Source organism: Hyperoodon ampullatus (assembly GCF_949752795.1).
Source record: "Hyperoodon ampullatus genome assembly, chromosome: 10".
NCBI classification, from domain to species: Eukaryota; Metazoa; Chordata; class Mammalia; order Artiodactyla; family Ziphiidae; genus Hyperoodon; species Hyperoodon ampullatus.
Window position 1 is genome coordinate 84795234 of NC_136923.1, and position 14927 is coordinate 84810160.

Sequence of the window (14927 nt, forward strand, 5' to 3'; positions counted from 1 at the left end):
TGACTCAATACGCTAAAATGTTCATAAACTCCAAAATAAGCTAAAAATTCAATGTTATGCCACAAAACAGCACTGTATTTTTGGTAAAGCACTGTAAAATTCATGTTAATGAGCAAAAATAGTGAAGATGATTCTCCGAAACAAAATAAAACAAATGAAAAAGAAAAGAAAGAAAAAAGAAATAGTGGGGCAGGGAATCTAAGAGAAGCTAGGATCATCAGACCTTGAGCTGTCAGAAACTATATTAAGCATTTGTTCAAATCTTTGTAGGCAAAGTCAATAAGAGGGCTCAAAGTAGCCTGGCTACTTTGCTCTAAATTTTACTTGCTATGATTGATTCGGATTGGTTAGAGTTACCAAGAGATAATGTCTCTAGTGCAATGGTTTAGAGCAGGGACCCTGAGCTAAGCTGCTTGGGTCAGAATCCCCTTTGCCATTAATTAATTAGATGACATTGGATAAATTATTTTAAGCTCTAAGTGACTCAATCTATCTGGGTAAAATTGGGATAACAATAGTTCATCGGTGTGTTACGAGTATTAAAGGAGTTAACATCTGGAAAGCACTTGGAAATGTGTCTAGGTGTATGCCAAAAGAAAAAAAATTTTAAGTAAATAAAAATAACTGGAGATGGTTGTGTGCAAACTGCACCCAGGGCTGCATTATGTTTTGCGGGCCCTATGCACTTTTGCCTTCCTGGGTCCTCTCCTCCGTAAAAATAATAAGAAAAATAATAACACTATTAAAATTATATAAACATTAAAATATTAGTATTACACAGAACGTTTTCATCGACCTAAAAGTTCATTTTTAATCCTGATTTTAGAATAAAATATTTTTGTGAGCCTCTAAAAGTACTGTGAGCTGTAGGGTCTATGTCTACCGTAGCCTAATAAATGTAGGCCCTTCGTGCATCTCAAGATGAAATTTAAAACACATATAGTTATTCAAGTGGGAAGTAATAATAATTCACACACACATACATATACACGCACTTAATCCTCACACAAAGTGCCCTAGAAATGTGTTGATAATAAACAGGGGCGGTGCAAGGAAGATGTCCTGGGGATTAGTTATGAGGGAAAGCGTCAGCTGAGAAAAAGTCAAAAAACTACCGGAGGTCTGCTACCCTGTTTCTCGGTCTTCAAACTGCTCAGTTCCCCGTTTTAATCTGCGCATGTCCTTACGGACTGTTGGGACTCTCCAGTATCCAGTGGTAGCGGGAAAAAGCTGGGTCGCCAGAGCCTGCGCATCAGCAGGTGGCTGCCACGGGAAATCTCTCGCGCGCAAATGGCTGGCGGAAGCCTGCAGCTTACTGGAGAACCCCGGGGCGGCGGGGAGCGGGGTGGGGCGGGCGAGCCGAAGTGACGTAATGTGGCGTATGCGTAACGTGGGGCTCTGGGAGAAGCCGCGGAACGTGAGGTTGGGTGAGACGATCCAATGAGCGAGCCGGCGTGGAGCGGCGTGGCGGGACGGCCCTTGGACAGACCCTGCGTGGGGGGGGGGGGGGGCGTGGCTACGGGCGGGAGCCGACAGAGGCCGGTTGTGGAGCGACACGTTATTCTTTCCACCCTTGCGTGGCTGTACCGGAAGGAGGTGCCAATTTTCACGACTTGACACTGCCAGTTTAAACCTCAAGGTGATTTTTCAGTTTTGTGCGGCTATTTGGTAGTATCATTTCAGGGACATCCCAAGTCGTAATTTAAATCACAGTTCTCCAGGTGTGATCCCCGACCAGCAGGATCAGCACCACCTTGATAATTTAGAAATGCAAATTACTGGATCCGGGTCTAGTGAATCAGAAACTGTGAGGTGGGGTCCAGCAATCTGTTTTTAAAAACCCCTCAAGGGAATTCCCTGGCAGTCCAGTGGTTAGAGCTTCGAGCTTTCACTGCCGAGGGCGCGGGTTCAGTCCCTGATTGCGGAACTAAGATCCCGCAAGCCGCGAGGCGCGGCCAAAAAAAAAAAAAAAGAAAAAAAATCCTTCAGGTGAGAAGTAATGTGTTCCCCTTAATTTAGATGTTAAAGGTGACCTCTTAAATGTCAGCTTAGCTAAACTAAGTTTTTACCTTCGAGATCGTTAACAAAGCCAAAACAGTTCTTAGGTCTTACCCACTCAGAACTTAATGCCAGAAAATAAACTGAAATATAAATAAATTGTCTGTCCAGAAAGGGGAGATCTTAGGAGAAGAATTTGAATCAACAGTGAAAGCGGAATTTCAATTATCCATAGAGTTTATTAAATATAGCATCTCATTTACAAATGTTTTGCCATCCTTTCAGACTTCCCCCAGCAAAAGTAGTCCACGGTAAATAGAGTTCCCAGTAATTACGCCTGTAACAGAAGTAAATTGTTTTTATAATGTAAATAAAAATAAAATGAAAAAGCTAAAACACCTTGTTTAGGCTCTTCCACTCGGGTAGTGATCTCCTTTTGATAAGTCAGTGTGCAGCAAATCAGGATGGGTAGGATTTTGGTGGGATATACACACTTATCTATCATCTCAGGCAGGTCAGACATCATACTTCATAACTTCTATGGCCAGATTCTCATTTTCAGTTACTGTTTGCATTCATTTCTTCTCTGCACTCATATCTCTCCCCTGATTGAAGAAATAAAAAAGGTTTATATGTTAGGTGCCATTTTGCCATCAACATTAATATCTGCTATACAAAGAAGAGGGTTCTGTTTACATACGCTTGTATAATGTGCTGTGAGGAATCTCTGCTCCAGTGTTACCTACGCTTTAGTCATTATTAGCGTTAACAAGTAATGACTCAAACCATGCTCAGTCAAGAGATATTTCTCAATAATGTAATCTTTGTTTCAAATCTCCCAACTACCCTTACTGGGGTGGAATTCAAATAGTTCAAAAGCGTATATTCTCTCCCTTTAGTTTTCGACCTGAAGAGAATTAGTCACTCTGATTTTCATTTTAATTCAGAGATTAAGGAAAATATAACAATTGCTAACAACTGCTAAGTGCTTATGAAATGACTATAACTGTTTTAAGAGCTTTACACAAATTATCTCAATCCTTAAAATAACTCTAAGAAGTAATGCATTATTATTATTCGCCTTGTATAGATGAAGAAAGTGAGACCCAGAAGAGTCACTCATTCAATTGAACCATTTCAACAACCAGATCTGGCCTCTATTCCTGTTGTTGCAGACGTATGTGTATTTTAATTAATTAATTAATTATGTCACGCTGCAAATGGTTACTGAGAACCTACTGTGTCTGAAACAGTCAAGGCATTAGGGAGTCAGTAGCAAAAAAGACTAACCCTGCTCCAGTGAGCTTACAGTCTTGAGAATGGGGAAGGGAAACAAATAATAAACAAATTTATGTCAATAAGTACTAAGTATAACAAAGAAGAATGAATGGAGGAAAGTAAAAAATGGGATAGGGAGGTACCATTTTACATCTGCTGGTCAGAGAAAGTCTCCCAGATATGATACAATTTTAATTAATCCACTCAACCTAAAACCCAAGAAATGTGGAGAATATTTCAGTTATGTAACAGGTATGATACCCAGCTGAAATACCGAATACATGACTAAGTCTGTCCACCCACTGCCTCTCTCCTATCACAGTCTTTTATAGACTTCTCTTTGGTCGCTAGGCCCTTTCTCTCCCTTTTGTAGTAGTTTGCTTCTTCCATTCTTTTTCTGACTCCTCATTTTCTCTCACCGTTCTTCTTTTCCCCATGCTCCTCCTCCTTCTTTCCTAAAAAAAATAGCCATAATTTGGCTGTGGTATTTCTGTAGTTTTGTATTTATGAAATACAGCTTAACATTCAGTGTTAAAACTTTTAAACAAAATTCTAAAGCATAACTCCTTTAGTTTTCTACAATTCCTGTTCCCTGTGCATGATGGCAAATTTCATGGTTTATGAAAGGAAGAGCCACTCAAATGCTGCTTTTCATGTAAAGGAGCCTTTTCTTCTATTTAGCACTAAATGCCCATGCCACCAACATGAAACTTTCCCCAAACTTTTCCCAAAGTTGAACTCTACCTCTCCTAAGTCTCTTTTCCTGCAGCTAGGGTTTGGAGGGAAGTTGGGAGTATGAATCGAGGAGACTGCTGAACTTGTTCATCTGAATAAAGTACAAAAATTAGTCTTCCAAAAGAAATCTTATAATATCTGGGTTCACAGTTGATCTAATGCAAAAATATGTGACAGAACAATCATAAAAAGCAAATAGTTGTAGAACTCAAGTTACAGTCGATAGATATCTAATTCAAAATTGTAAAAATATAGTTTTTCTTATGACTTTGTTCAGAATTAACCTTATCCAAGGAGGTATGGCCTTTGCCCTTTGCTGGAATGTGATCTGTAGGCCCTTGGAATGTCCTGCATGATAAGAATTATCTTTGTTTACCAGGAGGCATTGAGCTACACTGGATAGTGTAATAGGATCATTTATGTTGGCTGCTTTGGGCCATGCCATATCTGTACTAGATCCAGAGGAACTGGATACTAAAGGTCCAGTCTGGACACCAAGGCTTGGGTGAGTTTCCCTAGTTGGCAGTACATATTGTGTTGTCACACATTGTTGCAGGAAGGTGTTGTTAACACTCCATGACTCCACTGGGAAAGGGTTACCGGAAGCTCTGAGTTTGGAACCCTCCTAGATTCTGCTCCATGTGCCTCTTCCCTTTGCTGATTTTGCTTTGTGTTCTTTGGCTATAATAAACCCTAACCTTGAGTATAATAGCTTTTAATGAGTTCTGTGAGTCCTTCTAATAAATTATCTAATCTGAGGGTAGTTTTGGAGAGACCTCTGAACCCTGAAGTTGGTGTCAGATGTGTGAGTGCAGGCTTGTGGACTGTTCTTAGCTTTGCACTATGTCAAAATGGTATTATTATTATTTTTATATGCAGTTTTTATGTTTTTAATATTTATTTATTTGGTTAAACCAGGTCTTAGTTGTGGCAGGTGGGCTCCTTAGTTGTGACTTGCTGGCTCCTTAGTTGCATCACACAGGCTCCTTAGTTGCAGCATGCATGTGGGACCTAGTTCCCTGACCAGAGATCGAACCCAGTCCCCCTGCATTGGGAGCATGGAGTCTTATCCACTGCACCACCAGGGAAGTCCCACAATGGTATTAATATTACTATATTTTTTTATCACTCAAAAATTAGGATGATTTTTTTTTGCCTTAATTTAATGAATTTGGTACTTCCCACATGAGCCTAAGCCTATTCACCTAACTGCAGACTTCCAAAGAGTGATAAACACTTGTTTGGGCCTTAGTGAAAGATAAAGGGAAATGAAAGCAGTTAACTGTAAGCTTCCTTGACGATCTTACAAAACTGAGGGCTCCTGGAAGTCAAGGACAATCTTATTTCTCTTTGTATCTCCAGTGCCCATGCCAGTGACTAGCCCAGACACATTCAATGACTATCTCTTAAATAAATTGATTTATAAATAAATATGCTAACTACTGCCATGGTACAATTTGCTAGGACATTTTGATACACATCAAGAATCTCCTAATAGGGCTTCCCTGGTGGTGCAGTGGTTGAGAGTCCGCCTTTCAATTCAGGGGACGCGGGTTCGTGCCCTGGTCCGGGAAGATCCCACATGCCGCGGAGCGGCTAGGCCAGTGAGCTATGGCCGCTGGGCCTGCGCGTCCGGAGCCTGTGCTCTGCAACGGGAGAGGCCACAGCAGTGAGAGGCCCGTGTACCACAAAAAAAAAAAAAAAAAAAAGAATCTCCTTATAAATCTTCATAACTGAATTCTTCACTTTAGTTTCTTCTTTTACGGAGTTTCTGCTAACTCTTAATCTGTTACCTTACACATTAAACATTGTATTTTTTTACTCATCATCAATCTTCACTCCTATATTTTAAATTAATTTTTATGTTCCCTTTAATTTCTTGTCAATTTTAAATTTCATTACCATTTTCTGTATTATTATTTTCTCCTATTTTCTTTTTAATTTTAATTTATTTATTTTTGGCTGTGTTGGGTCTTCCTTGCCGTGCATGGGCTTCTCATTGAGGTGGCTTCTCCCGCTGCGGAGCACCAGCTCTAAGCGAGTGGGCTTCAGCAGTTGTGGCTCGCGGGCTGTAGAGCGCAGACTCAGCAGTTGTGGCGCATGGGCCTAGTTGCTCCTTGGCATGTGGGATCTTCCCAGACCAGGGCTCGAACCCGTGTCCCCTGAACCGGCAGGCAGACTCCCAACCATTGCGCCACCAGGGAAGCCCTATTTTCTCCTATTTTCATATACCACAGTATTTTCTGAAATTTTAATTTTTTACTATATTTATTTTCTTCAATTTGTTTTCTGTTTCAAAAAGACCAAACGTATTAGTTTGTTGGACATTCCAAAAGAGGCGTGCATCAGAGATTTGCTCTCCTGATTGCAGTTTAGGATTTCTCAGATGAATTAATTCAATTCATTCAATATTTTAAAAAGTACCTGCTATGTGCTGAGACAATGTTTTATTTAACTGCAGAGGCCGCTATTTTGTCCTTTACAATCTCAGAGGAAAGTCCATCAGGACATCATGTGGGAGTTTTATTGACTTTGTCTCTGTGGATAGTGGTCTATTATAGTCTAGGTTGCTGGAATTCCTAAAAATCTACCAAGTATAAAGGTATTAAGTTCAGGTGATTTTACAACTTATTTCTATCTAATCTTTAAGGCACAAATACTTTTTACATTCAAGTATTTAAAGCATAAAAAGAATGATGTGGTGGTTTTAAAATATGTCCACAAATTTTTAAAATATCCTTACCTCAAAAGTGGATTCTAATTCCCCTTCTGAATATATGCTAGGTTTAAGCGACTTGCTTCTAATGAATAGAAAGTGGCAGAAGCGTCAGTGTGTGATGTTCGAAACTAGGTCGCAGAAGGCATTCCTGGCACTCTCTTTCTCTATATAATTTCTCTTTCTGTGGGATAAAGCTACCGTGTTTTGAAGACAGTCATTTAGCCCTCCAGAGAGGTCCATGTGGCAAGGAGCTGAGTTCCTCCTGCCACCAGCCACCAGGAACTTGTCTGGCATCCAAGATGGCATTCAAGCCATCTTGGAAGGCAATCCTCCAGCTACAGTCTGGAGCCTATGCTCCAGATGACTGCAGCCTATGCTTACATCTTGACTTCAACCTCCCGAGAGACCCTGAGTCATAACCACCCAGCTAAGTCACTTCTGGATTCCTGATCACAGAAACTGAATGAGATAATAAATGTTCATTGATTTAAGCTGCTCAGTTTGGGGATAATTTATTATGCAGCAGTAAATAATAAAGGAGAGCCCTACAGTGAAGTTTATGAAGCTACCATAACCTTAAGGACAAAATCTGATGAAGGTAAACCCAAAAAAGAATATCATAGAATGATTTTATGTATGAATAGTAGAAATTTTAAAAATCCATGTAAAATATGAAAATTTATCCAGCCATTATTTAAGATAATAATACAACATGACCAAATAAGATTTGTCCTAGGACTGGAAGCATGGATTAACATTAGAAAATCTACATGTACTTTACTGCAAAAGGTTAAAGGAGAAAAAGGACATTATTTCATCAGATGACAAACTTCATAAATCATTCCTAATAAAAACTCTTAAAAAAGATTTAAAAGGAAACTACATCAGTACAATAAAGACTACTCTCATGCACACACACGTGCACACACACACAGGTATTATTATAAATAATGAACTACCAAAGCTATTTCCATGAAAAGGAGGAAAAAGATGGTGACATCTAATAGCATGTCTAATATGAAATAGTTTGTGATTTTAGTTAACACAGTAGCAAGATAAAAGAGATTAAGAGAAATTGTTATTGGAAAGAATATCAAAGATTTTTTTTTTGGTGGTACGCGGGCCTCTCACTGCTGTGGCCTCTCCCGTTGCGGAGCACAGGCTCCGGATGCGCAGGCTCAGCAGCCATGGCTCACGGGCCCAGCCGCTCCGCGGCATATGGGATCCTCCCAGACCGGGGCACGAACCCGTATCCCCTGCATCGGCAGGCGGACTCTCAACCACTGCGCCACCAGGGAGGCCCTCAAAGATTTTTTTATTTGCTAATGATAGTATTATATGCAATGAAAATCAAGATAGTCCATTAAATATGGATTAGCATTAACAGAATTTTTAGCTAGGTACAAAATGCATGTAAATAATCAATCACTCAAGTCCCCTCCTCCCAAGAATTTCAAACAGTGCTTTGGTCTGATGCCATGTGTCCACACAGATTAGAAGGCACAACCCTATGAAAATCAGCATTATATTTGTTGTAAGAATGTATATGGCTTAGTTTAGTGTCACACAGTAACCCTTTCTGTTGTATCATTTTTCACTACATTTATTTTTCATTGTATGAGTAATCCACCAATTCTAAAAAACTGTCAGCCGTGATCATTTGAATCTCACATCTGCATCATTTTCTGCATGTCCTGCTACTATGATTAGATGCATGCCAGACAATTTTACTACTAACTCCAGATCTCTTAAACTCACTTTTACATTCGTCTCTTTTCATTTTGGATAATTCCTTGTGATCTGGTTATATAATTCATGAAAATTCTTCAGCTGGGTCCAATTGGCTATTAAAATAATCCAGTAAGCTTTTAATTTCAGTTCTAATTTTATATGTAATATATAATTTGTTATATATATAATTTTATATGTATTATATAAGTTTGTTTATATTATATTTATATATATTATATATAATTATATATATAATTAATTATAGAATAGCAACATTTGTTTCTATAGAAAACAAATAGAAATTCTAGAAATAAATGTATATATATTTCTAGAATTTCTATTTGTATTTTTCAAATGTATTTGATCATTCTTTGTATTCTCTTAATCCCGCACATAGATATATTTTTTAAGCTATTAAAGTTAGTCACTTGAAGTCCGTATCTGTTAATTTGTGCTTTTGTTTTCATTGTCTGTTGCTCTTGGTCATGGTGCCTTATTTCATGGTGTGTTTGGTTAATTTCGGTTGTGAAGCTGCTCATTCATTTTCTTGGATATTTATCTGTGAAGATTTATTGAGGCCTAAAATGAAGCTTATTCTTCCAGAGAGGATTTGTATTTGCTTTTAACAGGTGCTCAGGGGCACCAGACCAGTTTGGGATATCCCTAAATTAAATTCTTAGCCTGGGTGTTTTGAATCCTTGTGGTATTAAAGCTGAAACAAGTAAGTGTGAAGTCTGGCTTGAGGTCCAAATTCTCAGCAGTGGAACCTACTCAGCACCAAGGTTCAAGGCAGACTCTTTGCCATCATCTGTGGTGAGTGTGTTTGTGTGTTTATTTCTAGTTCACTTTGGTCTGGTGTCTCAGCTTCACTGGGAAAGAGTTCTTATCATGCTCCCCACCATGGCCAGGCGTCACATAACACCCTAAAAAACAAAGTGCAGGTTTGGGTGAAGTCAGCTGTGGTGCTTGGGGTTTCACGTGGGCCAAGCCCCTGGGACCGAGAGTTCCTTACTTTTGTGGTGGCTCTTCGTTGCTTTTATAAATTAAAAAAAAATATTATTCTGGATTTTAATCGTTCATCCAAGTACCCAGCTTGCCATATTATGGAAAATCTGTCCCCATAATCCATGAATCCCTGTTTCTTTGGGAGATCGTGAGAACCCTAGAGTTTCTAAATTCATTCCTCCCTCAGCCAACAATGCCCTCCACCTAAATTTTCCATCTCAACCAGCACTTCATTCCCAGCCCAGCCTCATCTACCTGGCAATTTTCTTGGTGACCTCTGACCATTGATTCCTCTCCTCCCGGCCATTCCCTCTCAGCCCCTCTGAACCTCTTTTCAGAGATTTATCTTCCCGACAAAATCTATTCCTCAGCAGTGAAAACCTTTACCCCTGTCCTACCTAGTGCGGCAAAAGCCACATCCTGCCAGGAAGGGCTTTCCTTCTCATTCTACTTCCTCTCCGTCCTTGACGCTCGGGGACATCCGGGAAAGCGGAGAGGGTGCTGAAAAGGGGGCCTCAGACTTTAATCAGGCGCCTTAACTGATTGAGTACTGTGCTTTCCTCTTGTGACCCAGAGGACTTTAAAGCTGAATGCTGCCCCCAAAGGACTATAAATTAAATATGACTTTCTGGGAAAGAAGATACAGTAGCTGACAGGGTTTGAAGGCTTCCCTTTCCCTTTCCTCGGTGCCTTTAGGATAGTGTAGGATCCTCCTCTCCCTCCCCCACCCACTGCTCCGAGCCTCAAGCAGAAACTGCACCAATTACAAAGCAAGAAAACCAGAAAAACCTGTGTAACATTTGAGTGAAAACTCCCATTTCCTTTAGCATTTTTTCCAGAAATACATATCTATATGTTTTTTGTTTTTTTTAAAAAAGGGAAAGAGTAATGGAAAAGCTCCGAGCAGAATGAAGTCAGAGCATGCTCTTTCGTGCTCTGGGTAAGGGGTCATCGCCAAATTCCGGATCAACCTTAGGATCAACTTGGAGACCTACACACGAAGAGGAAAGCTGTACACTTGAAATGGAATTTTCAGTGCAAATTGGTATATCTGGTTATGTGGTATCATGGTTCTATGGAAATGTACTTGCCCATAGTGAGCACGCAATTAACGGCACATATTGTTATTTTCTAAGTTCCTCATAAGTATTTTCTACGCGGCTGTATTAGAACATTAAAGAACAGCAGTGAAGCTTTAAATTTGGCAGGAGACATCCGAAAATAGCTTTTGGAATGAAAGGATTACAACTCATCTGCTGAAAGCATGCGTGGCTCTTAAAAGAGCCTTTGGGGTTAGGTGTAAAGACGCTTACTTGGCAAGTTTACTTGGAGCTGGTGTACTTGGTGACAGCCTTGGTGCCCTCAGACACGGCGTGCTTGGCCAGCTCCCCGGGCAGCAGCAGGCGCACGGCCGTCTGGATCTCTCTGGAAGTGATAGTCGAACGCTTGTTGTAATGCGCCAGGCGCGACGCCTCGCCCGCGATGCGCTCGAAGATGTCGTTGACGAACGAGTTCATGATGCCCATGGCCTTGGACGAGATGCCGGTGTCCGGGTGGACCTGCTTCAGCACCTTGTACACGTACACGGAGTAACTCTCCTTGCGACTGCGCTTGCGCTTCTTGCCATCCTTCTTCTGCGCCTTGGTCACTGCCTTCTTGGAGCCCTTCTTCGGGGCCGGAGCAGACTTGGTGGGTTCAGGCATTGTAGCGTTAAAAATTCGAACACTCACGCTAACACCTGGGAAAAGAGTCGCCCCCACTGAGGCCACATTTACTTATAGATGCGGTATTCAAATTAGGTTAGTAAGATTTCGCTCATGATTGGATTAATTTTATTGTGGCGTCACAAACAGGAATGTAAATGATACTAGCAGGTCTACCTTTTCATTGGCTGTTTAGTTAGTGTGCTTTGACCCAATCAGAGAGGCCTAGACTAGACTACCCATAGCTAGTACAAATAGCCTTTTGAAGCACCTGCACGGTGTATTTCACAGCAAGCAGATGAGAGGAAATGACAACACGCTAGCTTTAAGTTTGTAACTGAAAGCAACTTCTCTGTTCCTTTGGATAATTTCGTGCATTGGTCCGGGCCCCGCAACTAGTCGCCGTGTTAATGTCCAGATGGAGCTAGTGGACAAGCTCGATAAACGCATTACCCTGCGCCCTGGGCAGCTAACCAATAAGCAACCACCACCTGCACATAACCTCCTGCTGGGTCACCCTCTTAAAAGTTAACAGTTCTTAACCTCTTCGTCCTCTATCAGAAGTCCTGATAATTTTTGTTACTTAGTAACCATGATGTTTAAAATACTTGGGAGTATTTTTCCCGCCAACATGCCAATTTTGCCTGTCGGCATGCCCTTGTTAATTAACCAAAGAAAATGCAAGTGGCTCATTAAATGATAAACCATCTTTCGTGCAATGGGGTAAACATTTAAATTTCATTTTAGTGGTCTCCAGACACCTACAGAACGCAGTGCCTGGTATAGCGGGGGGGAGTTCCTGCTCCTAACTTTGTACTCTCCCTTACCGCGCTCTTTTGGGCTTAGTGCGGGCCAACTTACAACCAGCGATCTCCACTCTCGCCGCACCCTGGAGCCTGAAACAAGAAGCTTACGCTCAGGCCTGTTCCCTGGTCAGTCTAACCTCGCTATTACGTTTCCTAAAGGGACTGTCCCGTTGTACTACAGCCGAGGCCATCAAGACCCACCCCGGGGAGGGCGGCCCCTCACTTGCGGCCTTTTTCTCCTAGCCCCGCCCTCTTAAAACGTGCCAACAGCTCTTTTCCTGATATCTTTGGGTGGCTCTGAAAAGAGCCTTTGGGTTGTGTCGAGCTTCTAAGCCTTAGGCCAAAGGAACTTCCTATTTCTTCTTGGCTGCCGCCTTCTTTGGCTTGGCTGCCTTAGGTTTGGCGGTCTTTGGTTTAGCCGCCTTGGGTTTCACCGCCTTAGCTTTCGCTGGGCTCTTGGGCGCCTTCTTCGGCTTGGCTGCTTTCGCTTTTTTCGGACTTTTTGCTTTTTTGGCTCCTGCAGCCGCGACAGGCTTCTTCGCCTTCTTTGGGGTCTTCTTGGCGCTCTTCTTGGGGGTGGCCGCCCCCGTCGCCTTCTTGGACTTCTTAGCCCCTCCTGCGGGCTTCTTGGGTTTGGCCGCGCCCGCCTTCTTGGCTTTGGGCTTAGCCTCGCCGGTGGCCGCCTTCCTGTTGAGCTTGAAAGAACCCGAGGCGCCGGTGCCCTTGGTCTGTACCAGAGTGCCCTTGCTCACCAAGCTCTTGAGACCCAGCTTGATGCGACTGTTATTCTTCTCTACATCGTAGCCCGCGGCCGCCAACGCCTTCTTGAGCGCAGCCAGAGAAACGCCGCTGCGCTCCTTGGAGGCAGCGACAGCCTTGGTGATGAGCTCGGACACTGGGGGCCCAGACGCTTTGCGCTTTGCAGCACCTGCAGCCTTACGAGCTTTCTTTTTCACCGGCGTCTTCTCGGCAGGGGCCGGTGCAGCAGGCGCGGCGGGCGCAGTCTCGGACATGTTGAAGGCGGGTGTTAGAAAAGCTATTCGAGCCGGAAGCAGAGGCACTGGCCGGGACTCGGGCCGCGCCGCTGCGCCCGCCCGTTTATATAGGGCGGAGCTGCGTCGTGATTGGTGCGCTGTCCAGCCCGCCTCGCTGGCAGCCTCAGAGTGTCCTCTCGGATCCCGAGTTGTGTTTGTTACACCTCAAAAAATGCCAAAAACATCAAAATTCTCTGCACTGAATTGCCCGATTTTTCCCAGAAAATGATCCCCAAAGTCTCAGGCTTCACTCAGGTCTCAAATTATGAGGAAAGCTCAAAACCTTATGCCAAAACCCAGCAATATTTCCCGCCGTGCTTGTCAAATTTCAACTCAGAGAAACAAAACTTTCTATTTTCTTCGTAAATTATAAACCGATCTTTAACTGTGGAGTTTTCTGACCTCTCAGATATGATTCTCCAGGTGGTTAGGTTCTTATAGGTCCAAAAAGCATGTAACTGGCATTAGGATTTTTATTACAAATCTGCACTTAAGTGAGGGAAGTAACACAGGCTCCTCTGAGAGTCCTGCCTATTGAGCCGAGGGCATTTGAGTTCATCAAACTGGTTTAGTTTAATGCTAAACAAATTATTGCCCATATGAGGTTAAATGTTGGACCCCTGGGACATCAACGTATGCAGCCACGGTTTTATTTCTTTCTGCTGCGTCTGGGTTTTTAAACAATTCCTTAGGATAATTCTTTTCCTGTCTGCTCCCAGGGGTTGGGGGAGGGGCTGTTGCTTCTCCTCTGGACAACTGCTCCATGAGTTTAGATACCTTGAATTCAGGATATTTGGGAAGGAAAGGGAGTCCAAAACACAGATACACAGATGGAAAAGGATTAATTTTCAAATAACACACAGATGTTTTCTATGAAGTCACTGGGAGCGGAGGTGCACTTGGAAGAATTTGTTTGCAGTCTTGCTGAGTTCTTTTGGCATATGCTTCAGGATCAAATAGAAATATACTCTTTAGAACTGGAATTCAAGCGTTGATCATAAGGGGAACCAAATGGAAACTGTAGATTATAACATATCTATTCCCTTTACTGGAGAAACCCAGACCCTGTTATCACTGAATAACTGATGAATGACTAGTCCACACAGCAAATATGGCTTCACTCATGAAGATTCTGGCCCTATGCTTCCCGGAGCTCCATCAAAAAGAAAATAAGTTCCGTGTAGGATCGAATGACAAGTTCAGATTTCCAGCTCGGAAGCAGAGCTTTGAAGGACAATCCACGTTAAGTTTTTGTCCTCTGAAGACATTCTTTGCAAGGTCTTTGAAAAAGTGGTTTTATTTAGGTAGTACATATTGGCAATCACCAAAGTGTACACGTTGGCAATGAAAACCCAGCTAAAGGAATTATTCCTGGAAAATGATCTGGATGGAATTGTCTTTAAAAACTGCAAGCCATGTACTTGAAAGACTTTAAATTTTGGCCAGTGCTATAAGGTGATAGGATACAATTCTGTGGGTGTAGCTGGTTGTACCATGGCATTTGACATCACATTAATTTTTAGTTCCATTGCCCCCAATTTTCTCCACACACAACAGACTCTACTACTGAAATAAAAGAATACAGATCTTTGATTCAACATTAATGAAATGTCTCAAAAGAGTCTTGTTTAAATTAATGCTGAAGCTGGTATAAAAGACATATAAATTATCAATATTTTTAAAGCCTTAATATGTAAACATTTTCAATGTAATTTGTGCATGCTAGTGAAAAATAAATATGCGCTTTGTTATATATTAAAATAAAAAGGGAGGGGACTAGGCTCCAAAACAGACCCATTGATGGTTACTACAGAAATTGATGTTATGGGCACTTTAATCCCAGAGCAGTGGGGTTATGCTCATTTGCAATGACAAACAAAACCACTACCCTACATAGTTGAAATGTGCAGAGCACACC

General features: G+C 41.9%; 2 protein-coding genes across 3 annotated transcripts; both read right to left on the minus strand.

Moving 5' to 3' along the window:
- Nucleotides 1–2251: 2251 nt before the first annotated feature.
- LOC307059682 (histone H2B type 1-M) lies at nt 2252–11193 on the minus strand. Of its 2 annotated transcripts, XR_013811136.1 has the most exons (3): nt 10780–11193; nt 2493–2603; nt 2304–2335 (listed from the first exon to the last, which is right to left on the minus strand). XR_013811136.1 is itself a non-coding variant. In XM_079713839.1 (2 exons), exon 1 carries the CDS (start codon nt 11167–11169, stop codon nt 10789–10791), a length of 381 nt encoding a protein of 126 aa, XP_079569965.1. In that variant the 5' UTR covers nt 11170–11193; the 3' UTR covers nt 2252–2603; nt 10780–10788. The 2 variants fall into 2 exon arrangements, 1 of the variants encoding a protein (XP_079569965.1); XM_079713839.1 differs by having other exon boundaries at nt 2252–2603.
- A 1135-nt stretch (nt 11194–12328) lies between these two features.
- Nucleotides 12329–12988, minus strand: LOC307059811 (histone H1.4; the record flags this gene model as incomplete). Its single annotated transcript, XM_079714048.1, has 1 exon — nt 12329–12988. One exon carries the CDS (start codon nt 12986–12988, stop codon nt 12329–12331), a length of 660 nt encoding a protein of 219 aa, XP_079570174.1.
- Between the last annotated feature and the right edge of the window lie 1939 nt (nt 12989–14927).